This window comes from Melanerpes formicivorus, unplaced genomic scaffold (assembly GCF_026170545.1).
Source record: "Melanerpes formicivorus ecotype bairdi unplaced genomic scaffold, bMelFor1.0.p_v2 SCAF_15, whole genome shotgun sequence".
NCBI classification, from domain to species: Eukaryota; Metazoa; Chordata; class Aves; order Piciformes; family Picidae; genus Melanerpes; species Melanerpes formicivorus.
In genome coordinates, this window is record NW_027142367.1 from 2,379,652 (window position 1) to 2,393,289 (window position 13,638).

General features: G+C 43.5%; 1 protein-coding gene across 2 annotated transcripts in view; it reads right to left on the reverse strand.

Moving 5' to 3' along the window:
* Positions 1-13,638, reverse strand: part of TERT (telomerase reverse transcriptase) — a 37,667-nt gene that overhangs the window by 8,448 nt on the left and 15,581 nt on the right. For both annotated transcript variants that reach the window (XM_068147458.1, XM_068147457.1), the window contains exons 7-13: positions 13,480-13,575; positions 9,442-9,527; positions 7,147-7,260; positions 4,795-4,866; positions 3,304-3,489; positions 1,120-1,246; positions 754-815 (exon numbers count right to left, since the gene is read on the reverse strand). In XM_068147458.1, coding sequence (XP_068003559.1) covers positions 754-815; positions 1,120-1,246; positions 3,304-3,489; positions 4,795-4,866; positions 7,147-7,260; positions 9,442-9,527; positions 13,480-13,575 — 743 coding nt within the window. The remainder of the gene's footprint in view (positions 1-753; positions 816-1,119; positions 1,247-3,303; positions 3,490-4,794; positions 4,867-7,146; positions 7,261-9,441; positions 9,528-13,479; positions 13,576-13,638) is intronic.

Here is a 13,638-nt window from a genome sequence, read left to right on the forward strand (position 1 = left end):
AAGATCTCAAAGCCATCTGCCTGAGTAACAGAATTCTCTTCTGAAGAGAGCACTGGTTAGGCCACACCTTGAGTACTGTGTCCAGTTCTGGGCTCCCCAATTTAAGAAGGACATTGAAATACTTGAACATGTCCAGAGAAGGGCAATGAGGATGGGGAGAGGGCTCCAGCACAAGCCCAATAGGGAGAGGCTGAGGGAGCTGGGGTTGCTTAGCCTGGAGGAGAGGAGGCTCAGAGCAGACCTTATTGCTCTCTACGACTACCTGAAGGGAAGCTGTAGCCAGGTGCGGGTTGGTCTCTTCTCCCAAGCAACCAGCATCAGAAAAAGAGGACACAGTCTCAACCTGTGCCAGTGGAGGTTTAGGCTGGATGTTAGGAAGAAGATTGGCCATTGGAATGTGCTGCCCAGGGAGGTGGTGGAGGCACCATCACTGGAGGTGTTTAGGAAGAGACTGGATGGGGTGCCTAGTGCCATGGTTTAGTTGATTATATGGTGTTGGGTGACAGGTTGGACTCGATGATCTCAAAGGTATTTTCTAACCTGGTTAATTCTATTCCTTTCTATTCATATAATCCTGTACCCTGAATCTAAGAATATTATGTAAGAACAGTGTTGAAACAACAACATGACTTACTGCTGACATAGACCATTACACATTTACACAGCATACTTTTTGCTAATGTGCAGCTCCTCCATGTGTCAAAAAGGAGTAATGAAATCTTCCCAGCTGCAGCAGAAGACTCAGTGACCTACCTGCAAGCCTGAAGTAGAAATATCTTGTAAATGTTGAGGAGAACTGTTTGAAGGCTGTTGATCTAGAGCAGAACAGAAACAGAGCTATAGGAATATTTTAGTGTCATGATAGGATTTGTTCAACAGCATAAGATGATTTAGGATCTAGAGAAAAAACACCTTATACTGAACTTCAAATATTTCTATTACACACCTAAATTAACAATATTGTGAAGACTCAGCTCTGGAAGGTGCTGCGACCCCACATTTTAGTTGCTAGCAACGCTTCCAATTACGTGGACTACCTCTCAAAATCAACTCAAAGCAGTTTCAATGCTCTTTGTCACTAATCACAATATTTCCAAACATCCATTTCCATATTCCCACCTGTAAATCAAGAAATAAGCCATGACATTTGAGTTTGAGGACTGCAATCAATTTGTATTTCATGTTTTTCCCAGCTCTTGTGCTTGAATTGAAGGAAAGACTTGTTCTGATGTAAGTAGAGTTGTAACTACAAAAGAAAGAGAAAAAGTAGTTAAACTTCATGGGCTAATAGACTAAGTTAAATTCTGTAAAGCAAGCCTCATTTGGCTTCACATGTTACAGAAACTGCCTGCTAATCAATGAGCCAGAAGCTAAAAGGCAACTATAATTTCAATTTAGAGAGAAACTAGACATGGTGGCATTAAAGCTATTAGCTAAGGAACAACTTCAATACCTCAGGGCTGAGTAATTCACTTACTGAGAAAACTAAACCAGTAACTCTAAACACAAACTTGATGTATTTCTAATAAACATAGTCTAGCCAGACCATTATTAATTACCACTATTAATGGTAATTAATGGTATTAATTACCATAATTAATGACAATCAGGTTATACTCTGTGATCCATGCAACACAGGAGCTTAGTCTAGAAGCATTCTGAGTTGACCTTAGCATTCCAGTTACCTAAGTCAAGCTTATCAAAAGCAAGGTGTGAACATGTCCAGAGAAGGGCAACGAGGCTGGGGAGAGGCCTCAAGCAAAACCCTGTGAGGAGAGGGTAAAGGAGCTGGGGTTGTTTAGCCTGGAGAAGAGGAGGCTCAGGGGAGGCCTTATTGCTCCCTACAACTACCTGAAGGGAGATTGTAGCCAGATGGGGGTTGATCTCTTCTCCCAGGCAACCAGCACCAAAACAAGAGGACACAGTCTCAAACTGCACCAGGGGAAGTTTAGGCTCGAGGTGAGGAGAAAGTTCTTCACAGAAAGAGTTGTTAGCCATTGGAATGTGCTGCCCGGGGAGGTGGTGGTGTCACCATCCCTGAAGGTGTTCAAGAGGGGACTGGAGGTGACACTTGAAGCTGTGGTTTAGTAGTCATGAGGTGTTGGGTGACAGGTTGGACTTGATGATCTTTGAGGTCTTTTCCAACCTTATTGATTCTATGATTCCCTGGATTCTGATTAGTGTCTCCCAGACCGCTAGCCCTCATTAACTGTTTCCTTAAGAAACACAGCTGTTGATTTTAGTTCTCTTTTGTAACTGATAATCATGTTGTATAAATTCATATCCTAAACTGACCAAGCTCTTTTGTTTTGGAAAACTACTAAATAGCTTTTCCACTCCGGTGACAGTAAACCTCTTCCTAATTTCACACTTCAAATTTCACAGGCTGTTCAGCCTAGATATGGTCAATAACAGAGCAGTATTATCCTTCAGTTTAAACAGTTCTTTCTTGTTAATCTTTAGCAAATGTCTAAAACTATCATTAGTACTCCACCTAAAGAGCTCTTCAGTAGGATACATCCCGAGTTCTGTATCACTTCAGGTTGCTTTGCAGCCAAGATTGCTAGTTTAAGAACAGGTTACTTCTCCTCTACACTACCATTTCAAGTGTACCAGAGGAAGCACCTCTGATGTTGAAAGGATTACCAGTCTCTCTAGTCTATATAGAATTAATCCCAATCTGCAATTCATGCAATATTTAAGGCTTCTTTTAGGAAGGTACAAAACCCCTGACAACTTCTGAACAATCACTGTGGTTCTATGGTAGCAGGTACAATACAGTCCACAATGGTGAAAGAAGCTGAACTAAGGTGACTGAATAAACCTTCTCAGAACTACATAGCCACCATACAGTATGTGACTTTGATTCACTAGTCACCTGTGCCACATTCAATGGTGTTAACACAGAATCACCAAATGGCAGGGGCCTCTGGAGATAATCTAATCCATTCCCCTGCTCAAGGAGTATTGCCTGGAGCAGGTTGCACAGGACTGGTTCCAGACAGGTTCTTAGCATCTCCAGAGGAGGAGACTCCACAACCTCTTTGTTCAGATCATTCCAGGGCTTTGTTACCTTCAAATCATACAGTTCAACAGTGTGTACATTCCACCAGAATGGAATGAAGTAAACAGCAGAAAGTACACAGCAGGCTACACAGCATAAGAAAATCCTTAGATCACTGTGTGAGAAACACAATTTGGAGTATTGAAGTCTGTTTTGCAGACTCACAAGACACCCTTGTGCCTCTCACGCTATGTACAATCTACTGTGGAGCTGCCACTGGAGTATACAACTCCCTTTACCTGGAGTAATCGCAGGAAACCTCAAGTGTCCGTATATTCAACGCTAAACCGCACCACAAGACGAAACGATCGTCTGGCACCTGTGTGAACTCGGAGCAGCCCGGGACACCAGCAACAGGAAAATTCACAACTGTCTTTTGGGGGTTTATTGAAAAGCCATAGTCAGGAATGCCCATTGCTAGAGTCCTGAAACAGACATAAACAGTTAGCCTAACTCCCACCACCACCACAAACAAACAAAAAACCCCACCGAGGTGCAGGGAGCTGCAGCTGTTTAGTTTGGAAAAGAGAAGGCTGAGGGCAGCCCTCATTGCTCTCTACAACTACCTGAAAGGAGGTTGTGGAGAGGTGGGTGCTGGTCTTGTAGAGAAACTCATGCTGGTCTCTTCTCACAGGTAATTAGTGATAGAAGAGGGAATGGCCTCAAGCTACAACTGGGTAGGTTTAGACATTAGGACAAAATTTTTCACTGAAGAGTGATCAGGCATTAGAATGTGCTGCCCAGGGAGGGGCCTGAGTCACCAACCCTGGATGTGGTGCTTGGGGATATGGTTTAGGGGTGAACTTTGTAGAGTAGGGTTCTCAGTTGGTACTTGGTGATCCTGAGGGTCTTCTACAACCTGAATGTTTCTGTGATTCTGTGACACATATGCATACAGCATACAGCAACAGAAACCAAAGAACAAAAGGATTCAGGGCCACCACTTTAGGTTAAAGAATACAGCCAGCTACAACAGTCAGCTACTTCGGTTAGTCTCCACTACTAATTGCTGCTGGAAACTCCATCATGGTCAGAATCCAGATCTTTAAATTAAACTTCAGCAGGAATCCCCCCTCCATCTGGGCTGCAAGAGATCGTTAGCTGGCCATCAAGAATGTAGTTACTAGTTAGGGCCACGAGGACGATCAGAGGGCTGGAGCACTTCTCCTATGAGGACAGACTGAGGGAGTTAGGGCTGTTCAGTCTGGAGAAGAGAAGGCTCCGAGGTGACCTAATAGTGGCCTTCCAGTATCTGAAGGGGGCCTACAAGAAGGCTGGGGAGGGACTTCTCAGGATATCAGGGAGTGATAGGACTAGGGGGAATGGAATGAAGCTGGAGGTGGGGAGATTCAGGCTGGCTGTGAGGAGGAAGTTCTTCCCCATGAGAGTGGTGAAGCCTTGGAATGGGTTGTCCAGGGAGGTGGTTGAGGCCCTGTCCCTGGAGGTGTTTAAGTCCAGGCTGGATGAGGCTCTGGCCAGCCTGATGTAGTGTGGGGTGTCCCTGCCCATGGCAGAGGGGTTGGAACTAGATGATCCTTGTGGTCCCTTCCAACCCTGACTGATACTATGATACTTCCCAAGCACAGACTGACAGGAAGGACTCCAAAACAGCCCTTAATTAACATATAAAACAAATATAGCTATGCATATAAGCATATGTAAAGATGCAAAGTATTACCTAAAAGGTGTTAATGTTTATTACTGTGAAGACTATGTCTTTAATAGCATACCTTAGAAAAATTTTGGCCTTTGTTAAATGTGGTGTAACCAGCAAAAAGTCATCAATGAGACGTATTAGGACTCTGTAATCAAGAAGAAATTGATGTTAGTTATATTTTTAGATGCAATCCTTTTGTCATACTCTTCAGAGCAACAACATGCCCATTTTAATTCACAGAAAGATAGGGGACAATATGATCTCCCAATTGAGTCTCATGAGGCAATTCTCAGTTCTGCTCCTTTCCTAAAAATAACTGAAAATAAAAGTAAGAAAACAAAGGGGCTGGCTACATGAAACAAGACAGGAATTTAGAACACACAAGCTACTCCCCAGCAGCGACCTGGATGCAGGGTTTCAGACTCTTTCAAGGGAGAATTTCCTTGTCTACGTGACAAGGAAAGGAGGGGTAATACCAGGTACACAAGGAGATACCAAATTCTTCATGTGCACCAACTCTCTATCTTCGTTTACCTTGTAATCACTTGTTTGTGAAGCTGTAGTGCATCAGACCCTTAATGGGAAGGTTGTGAGTTCAAAGCCTGCAGTGGGCAGTAGTGTCCTCCCTACTCTAGTCATGAGGTCTGTGGTGACAGGTTGGACTTGATGATCTTTGAGGTCCCTTCCAACCTTAGGAATACTGAATACTGTAACTTGAGTATAACCATAATACTGGCTACCACTGTAGAGACTGGAATTTTCTTCTTCAACAGAATCCAGGCCCCCATGCCCACACTTTCCTGATAAATCTTGCCTAGCAGGTCATAAGAAGAGGAAGCTCTGGAGACGATGCTGTCCAGTCCCCTCTTCAAAGCAAGCGTACTGCCATCACTACAATGAGATCAGCTAAACCTTTGCCTAGTTAAGACAATAACCAGGTTATTTTTTTACTTCAGGGCCAAATGAAACTATATAAGTAATTAAACAGAAACCTAAGCAACATTCTATAATATGCCCTTTATAAAGACATCAGCTCCCATTAAAGAGTTCATTCTTCTGAATCAGTTTTGTGATTTCAGCACATACAGGCAACATCCTTTGAAAGCCAAAGACAGCTATTTAGATTCATAACATCACAGCATCCTAAAGCCTCTGAGAACTCCAGTACTTGTGTAGGGAAATGTTTAACATTCTGAGACTTCCCATTACTCAGTAAGCCTCCCAAGAAGGGACACCAGACAGATGCACTTATCTGGACTACTACTCACTTCTCAGCCTCTTTTTGCTTTCTCAGGCCAGAATTCACAACAATGGAGGGAGATGTGGGACCACAAACAAGCTTCAAAGTTCAGCTTATGCCTAAAAACCCTAACCTGGGTATCAGCTCATATGGAGATAAAAGAGAACCCAATGTTTCTACAGTTAATAAGGAGGTAGAGCTTTTATCAGGCTAGTTTTCTGTTGAGCTCCTAAGTAGCAAGCATGAGAAGGGAAGAAAAAAAGATGTATCAAGAATCCTACAGACCTTCATACAAGAACCAACATGCCTTGTAAAAAAATCTGGAGTAAAGCTATTCATGTTAAGATGGTGGATTGTAAAGTCCTCAAGCAGAAGCCTAGAGTATCACAAGGCTTGTAATAAGCATCCCATCTAGACTGAGGACAACAAGCAACAGAACAAGAAGACATAGTCTCAAGCTGCACCAGGGGAAGTTTAGGCTTGAGGTGAGGAGAAAGTTCTTCACAGAGAGAGTTGTTGGCCATTGGAATGTGCTGCCCAGGGAGGTGATGGAGTCACCCTCCCTGGAGGTGTTCTAGAATAGAATAGAATAGAATAGAATAGACCAGACCAGACCAGACCAGGTTGGAAAAGATCATCGCGTCCAACCTATCATCCAACACCACCTAATCAACTAAACCATGGCACCAAGCACCCTATCAAGCCTCCTCCTACACACCTCCAAGGGATTGGATGTGGCACTTGAAGCCATGGTTTAGTAGTCACGAGGTCTTGGACGACAGGCTGGACTTGATCTTTGAGGCCTTTTCCAACCTTATTGATTCTATGATTCTAAGATTGCAGATATTGTGAGAATGAGTGTGGGAGAACTCACACTCTTAGATGCATGTGAAGAACTTGTTACTCTTTGCAACATCCCCAAATACTGTGCTATTTATAAGAACAGTAATGGATCTAGGAAAGCTTCTTTCAAGTACTTGTCTTCCCGGTCTTTTGACAAACAGGGAAATTTCCCCACACTCACACATGTGATGCTGAAGCTGCAGAGATGGTTGTGTGCACCACACTCCCAAGGAAGGCTTTGAAATCCTTTAAATTCAGAATTAAACTGTACAGAAAAATGCCTAACACATGCACTGTACATTAAGCTCTACTGTATCAGATCCCAGGACAAAGCATGCCTACCCATCCTGCTGTATTCCAGAGAGCAATTTGTTTTCCATGTATCCATAGCATAGGTTGCAAAGCAAGGTTGACAAAATGGATCCCTGTGGAATTCCACAGCACTGCAGGTAGTACCTAAAAAAGATTAAAAAATTAAGACATTTAGAACTCAAAAGAGAATAAAAAGATTGAAATGGCCATTAAACACTTGGATTTTTCTTTTCAAGTGTAACATATGTGCTTCAACATTAAATGTGTCATATGCTTGCGGATTAGCCTCACTGAAGTTTGTTTGTCCTCTCAAAGAATCTAAACATGGCTCCAGAAGTTTAAAAAGTGGAAAAAACAGTAAACACATATTCCTTTCTTACAACAAATTCCAGTAGACAGTTCTCACTGAATGAGAGAAACTCCTTCAGCTGCAGTGCCATCCTTCATTCAAGCTTTCTAATTCTTTGTTACATCTTGCATAGCTTTGAAGCAAGAGTTCTTCAACATGAAACAAAGTGCACTGGACAAATGATTCAAGCTATAATTTAATTACTATTGAGGAGCTGATTCTTTGTTTATACTTGTACAGCATGACCTGGTCAAGGAAAACTATTTTCTTGGGTTTTGGTGGGGGGTTTTTGGGTGTTGTTATTTTTTTGCTTAATCTTATTTTTTTTTCCAAGAGCAAGAAGCTATTCATTCTAACATACCTCACTTGAATTTACAAACCAAGACCATGCTTGCATTGGTACTTGCTTTCTAGACATAGTATTTATATGCTACCAAGAGGCAAAATATAAAATGCCAGATCAGTACCTGTAGCAACACAAGCAGGAATCTGCGTCACTGCCCTCTACAACATCTGACACCTAATCTGGAGTTGCCAATTTTAATGCCAATTTTTCCTGCCCTTATTTTTATTGTTGCATGTCAAAGGGCAAAGCCAAGCAGAAGAGGTTTAATGTGTGTGATGCAGCAGACACACTGGAGGGAAGGGATGCCATCCAGAGGGACCCTGACAGGCTGGAGAGGTGGGCACAAGCCAACCTCATGAGGTTCAACAAGACCAAGGGCAGGGTCCTGCATCTGGGTCGAGGCAATCCCAGACACAAATACAGGCTGGGCAGTGACTGGCTGGAAAGCAGCCCTGAGAAGAGAGACTTGGGGGTGCTGGTGGATGAGGAGCTCAACATGAGCTCTCAGTGTGCACTTGCAGCCCGCAAAGCCAATCACATCCTGGGCTACATCAAGAGAAGTATGGCCAGCAGGTCAAGGGAGGTGATTCTCCCCCTCTACTCAGCTCTGGTGAGACCCCACCTGGAGTATTGCGTCCAGTTCTGGGGCCCCTATTACAAGAGGGATATGGACGTGCTGGAAAGTGTCCAGAGAAGGGCCACAAGGATGATCAGAGGGCTGGAGCACCTCTCCTATGAGGACAGACTGAAAGAGTTGGGGCTGTTCAGTCTGGAGAAGAGAAGGCTCCGAGGTGACCTAATTGTGGCCTTCCAGTATCTAAAGGGGGCCTACAGGAAGGCTGGGGAGGGACTTCTCAGGATATCAGGGAGTGATAGGACTAGGGGGAATGGAATGAAGCTGGAGGTGGGGAGATTCAGACTGGACGTGAGGAGGAAGTTCTTCCCCGTGTGAGTGGTGAAACCCTGGAATGGGTTGTCCAGGGAGGTGGTTGAGGCCCTGTCCCTGGAGGTGTTTAAGCCCAGGCTGGATGAGGCTCTGGCCAGCCTGATCTAGTGTGGGGTGTCCCTGCCCATGGCAGAGGGGTTGGAACTACATGATCCTTGTGGTCCCTTCCAACCCTGACTGACACTATGATACTATGATGATTTTGCACTACAGGGAAATCATAGAATCAGCCAGGTTGGAAAAGACCTCCATGACTAACCAGGCTTTTCCTGACTGCTCGGATGTTACCTTGCTTTTTGCTCATCACTATGGATTCCAACATTTAAAAGTATTCTTCTCTTAAATTACAGGTGTGCTTTTAAACAAAGGTTACATCTTTATAGAATAATGCATTCTGTGTATAGCTGACATCATAGAATCATAGCACTGTTAGGGTTGGAAGGGACCTTCAGTTCCAAAGAGAAATACTGTTCAATATAAATTCGATTCCCAATTCTTCATGCCTTTATGGAGTTTAAACTAATAAACATTTCAAATTAACAAGAAATAAAAGTCTTTAAATGACAGCTATCAAAAAACCCTTCAGCCAGTTAAGGGTCCTGCTTAACAAGGAAAAATAGCTAACAACCAACCAACCAAAATAAGCAAACACAATATATGAATAAAAATTAACTCATTTTTTACCTCTTCTTAATCTCCAGAATATTGTTATGTAACATTTGAAGAAAAAACTCAAACAGGGTGGAACTTGTTTCATTAAATGTTAAGCTCTAGAAACAGAACAGAACAAAACAGTATTTGCACTTCATATTGGATTTTTTGTTTCAGTGCATTTCTAAACTTCAAAGATACACAGAGACCTTTACAAAAGTTATGACCATAATAGTTTAAATCCCTAAGGTAAGAAAAGAAACCAAACACCTAATCCCAAGATCTGAATATACACAGTAAAAGGCTGCTCACATCGAACAAGAGAATGGTGGTGGTTGTTTGTGTTTTGTTTTGCTTTAGGACAAAGGCAGTTTTATCTGGTGCTACAAGGGAAAAGAGTCTTGGATTATTAAAATGTATGACACCTTCTGGCCACTTTTTGTCCTGCAAGGCAAATTCTCTGTGATGTTCTTTACGCTACCTGAAGTACAGATACCTGAGATCAGATTGGCGGGAGAGTAGCCAGGCAGAAAGGGACCTTGAGGTACTGGTTGATAGTAGATTGAACATGAGCCAGCAGTGTGCCCAGGTGGCCAAGAAGGCCAATGGCATCCTGGCCTGTAGCAGGAACAGTGTGGACAGCAGGAGCAGGGAAGTCCTTCTGCCCCTGTACTCAACACTGGTTAGGCAACACCTTGAGTCCTGTGTCCAGTTCTGGGTCCTTCAGTTTAGGAAAAATGTTGAGTTGCTGGAATGCGTCCAGAGAAGGGTAACAAAGCTGGGGAGGGCACAAGCCCTGTGAGGAGAAGCTGAGTGAGCTGGGGTTGCTAAGCCTGAAGAAGAGGAAGCTCAGGGGTGACCTTATTGCTCTCTACAACTACTTGAAGGGAGGTTGTAGCCAAGTGAGGGTTGGTCTCTTCTCCCAGGCAACCAGCACCAGAACAAGAGGACACAGTCTCAGGCTGCACCAGGGGAGGTTTAGGCTGGATGTTAGTAAGAAGTTCTACATAGAGATTGGCCATTGGAATGTGATGCCCAGGGAGGTGGTGGAGTCACCATCACTGGAGGTGTTTAGGAAGAGACTGGATGGGGTGCTTGCTGCCATGGTTTAGGTGATTTGATGGTGTTGGGTGACAGGTTGGACTCGATGATCTCAAAGGTCTTCCCCAACCTGGTTAATTCTATTCTACCCTCTCACTTGTCAGTTCTGCTTCAGAACACATTCTTTGCCACATACTACCAACTATTTCACAGTATCACAGTATCGCTTAGGTTGGAAAGGACCTCAAAGATCATCAAGTCCAACCTGTCAACACAGACCCCATGACTAGACCATGGCACCAAGTTCCATGTCCAATCTCCCCTTGAACACCTCCAGGGTCGATGACTCAACCACCTCCCTGGGCAACCCGTTCCAATGACGAATGACTCGCTCGGGGAAGAACTTCCTCCTCACCTCGAGTCTAAACCTCCCCTGGCGCAGCTTGAGACTGTGTCCCCTTGTTCTGGTGCTGGTTGACTGGGAGAAGAGGCCAACCCCTTCCTGGCTACAACCACCTTTCAGGTAGTTGTAGAGGGCAATCAGGTCACCCCTGAGCCTCCTCTTCTCCAGGCTAAACAATCCCAGCTCCCTTAGCCTCTCCTCATAGGGCTTATGTTCAAGGCCTCTCCCCAGCCTTGTTGCCCTTCTCTGGACACATTCAAGTGTTTTGATGTCCTCCCTAAACTGAGGGGCCCAGAACTGGACACAGTACTCAAGGTGTGGCCTAACCAAAGCAGATTAAAGGGCACTATGACCTCCCTGCTCCTGCTGGCCACACTATTCCTAATGCAGGCCAGGATGCTATTGGCCCTCCTGGCCACCTGGGCACACTGCTGGCTCATATTCAGGTGGCTGTCGATCAGCACCCCCAGGTCCCTCTCTGTTTGGGAGCTCTCCAGCCACTCCGACCCCAGCCTGTAGCTCTGCATGGGATTGCCATAGCCAAAGTGCAGCACTCGGCACTTGGACTTGTTAAATGCCATCCCATTGGACTCTGCCCATCTGACCAGTCGGTCGAGGTCCCTCTGCAGAGCCTTTCTACCCTCTAACTGACTAACATCTGCCCCCAACTTTGTGTCATCTGCAAACCTGCTGATGACTGACTCTACCCCTTCATCCAGATCATCGATGAAGATGTTGAAGAGGACAGGGCTCAGCACTGATCCCTGGGGGATTTCATGCATCATTGTCCACCCAATATTTATAGAGCTTTCTGTGTTTAAAAACTGTGTAATAAACTTAGAGCAGTTTAAATCCCTTTAACCATGACTTCCTAAGAACTAAGGCAAAATTACCTCTTCTGTATGTAGATTAGGTATCAGAGAAATGTACCCAGCTTTTGCTGGAGGTTATGGTGACTTGTACTGAAAAGCTAACATCATTCAATCATTCAGCCTGACATGATACTTCTCTCAGAATGTATCTTCTTAAAGCAATGACATACATATCACACAAATTGTTTTCAAATATGTGATATTTGTTAAACAGAATGCTGCTGTTCATGTAATATCTAGTAGTTACCTACACTAGATGTCCACTGGAAAAAAAGAACAAAGTAAAACCTACACACACAGCATCAGAGATCCAGAGGGTTTTCCTTTTCATCCATGTACTCACTAGCCTTTCTGCACTTTGTAGGATTCTGGAATTGTGCACCACCCCCACTGCATATTCTACTCCCATATATCTTCACAGATATACAAGATCCCTTTACTTACATACTAGAAGCAGGAACTCCTCTGCCAAAAATTTCCACCATCACATTTAGAATGAAGCCTATGAGAAACTACCTGTCTGGTCATCTAATGCTCAGAAACCTTGTAGATTGTTATCATGGAACACACCACGATATTAACTAATAAAATGTATTAAGAAAGGCACTGAGCACACCTCCTACTCCTATGTCTTTCTCTGTTATGCTCCTTGCACAGAGACTGAGAGCAGATATTTGGAATTAGCAGAGTTTTCTGCAGTACAACAATCAGAACAACAGAAGGATGTTTCCCTCTTGTAACAGTGTCTATTGGGAGTAAATTTTAAAATATTTATAATGTTTGATTTGAATTTAATTCATTGAAAGTGAGAAATTTGTTTACATAAGAAAGAGACCTGATCTTGGTTTGTGTTGCATTTCAACTCCTCTAAAGAGTTCCTTCTTATCAACCCTGGCTTTTTCTTTAAAAAAGGGAAGAAAAAAAAACCCAAAACAACACAAACCACCACCAAACACAAACAAATAAAACAAACACACCACAAACCCAACCAAACAGAAACCCTGACCACCCAAACACACCAAAAATTTCTCCATTCTGAGCAGTTTGCTATTCACAATACCACATCTATTTCCTTATTACTTAGAGGACATAGTCTCAAGCTGTGCCAGGGGAAGTTTAGGCTTGAGGTGAGGAGAAAGTTCTTCACTGAGAGAGTCGTTCATCATTGGAACGTGCTGCCCAGGGAGGTGGCGGAGTCACCATCCCTGGAGGTGGTCAAGAGGGGATTGGACATGGCACTTGGTGCCATGGTTTAGTCATGAGGTCTGTGCTGACAGATTGGATTTGATGATCTTTGACATCTCTTCCAACCTTGGTGATTCTGTGATTAGCTTAAAATTCATATAGCTCATTCTTACTTCCTTATGTTTTAGGGACAGCAAGTGTTGGAAGTCCTTTGTTATTAGACAGTTAATTTCTCCCTTGAGAACTGTTGCAACAAATAGTGGAATTAGGAAGGGAAAAACAAAACACTACTTAAAAGGAAAGTTTGGGACAACACTAAGAAAATCTGTGAAAAGTCTAGGAATACATTTTGTCCTATTTCTTTTATGGTGCACTCCATCCACTGAACATAGAGAACCTCTTATAAACATCAAAGAGGAGATGACGAATAGCCTTCCATGGAAGGTGCTGGGTAACTAGGAGAGTAGTGGTATCACCATATAATATGTACATTCAATTAAAAATCCCAATCTCACTCCAGTTATTCTACAGATTTCTTTTTCAGTTGAGAAGAAGCCTCCCAATACTTACCTGTTCAACAATTATTGCATTTTGCAATGAGTCATTCTCCTGAAGATGGGACACAAACTGCTCCATGTCTGGCAAAAAATCCATGAAAGTAGAAACCTGCATGTGGAGTGTAAAGAAATAAGTAACAAAGCCATTGACCTTCAGTGAAGATCAAAGGGA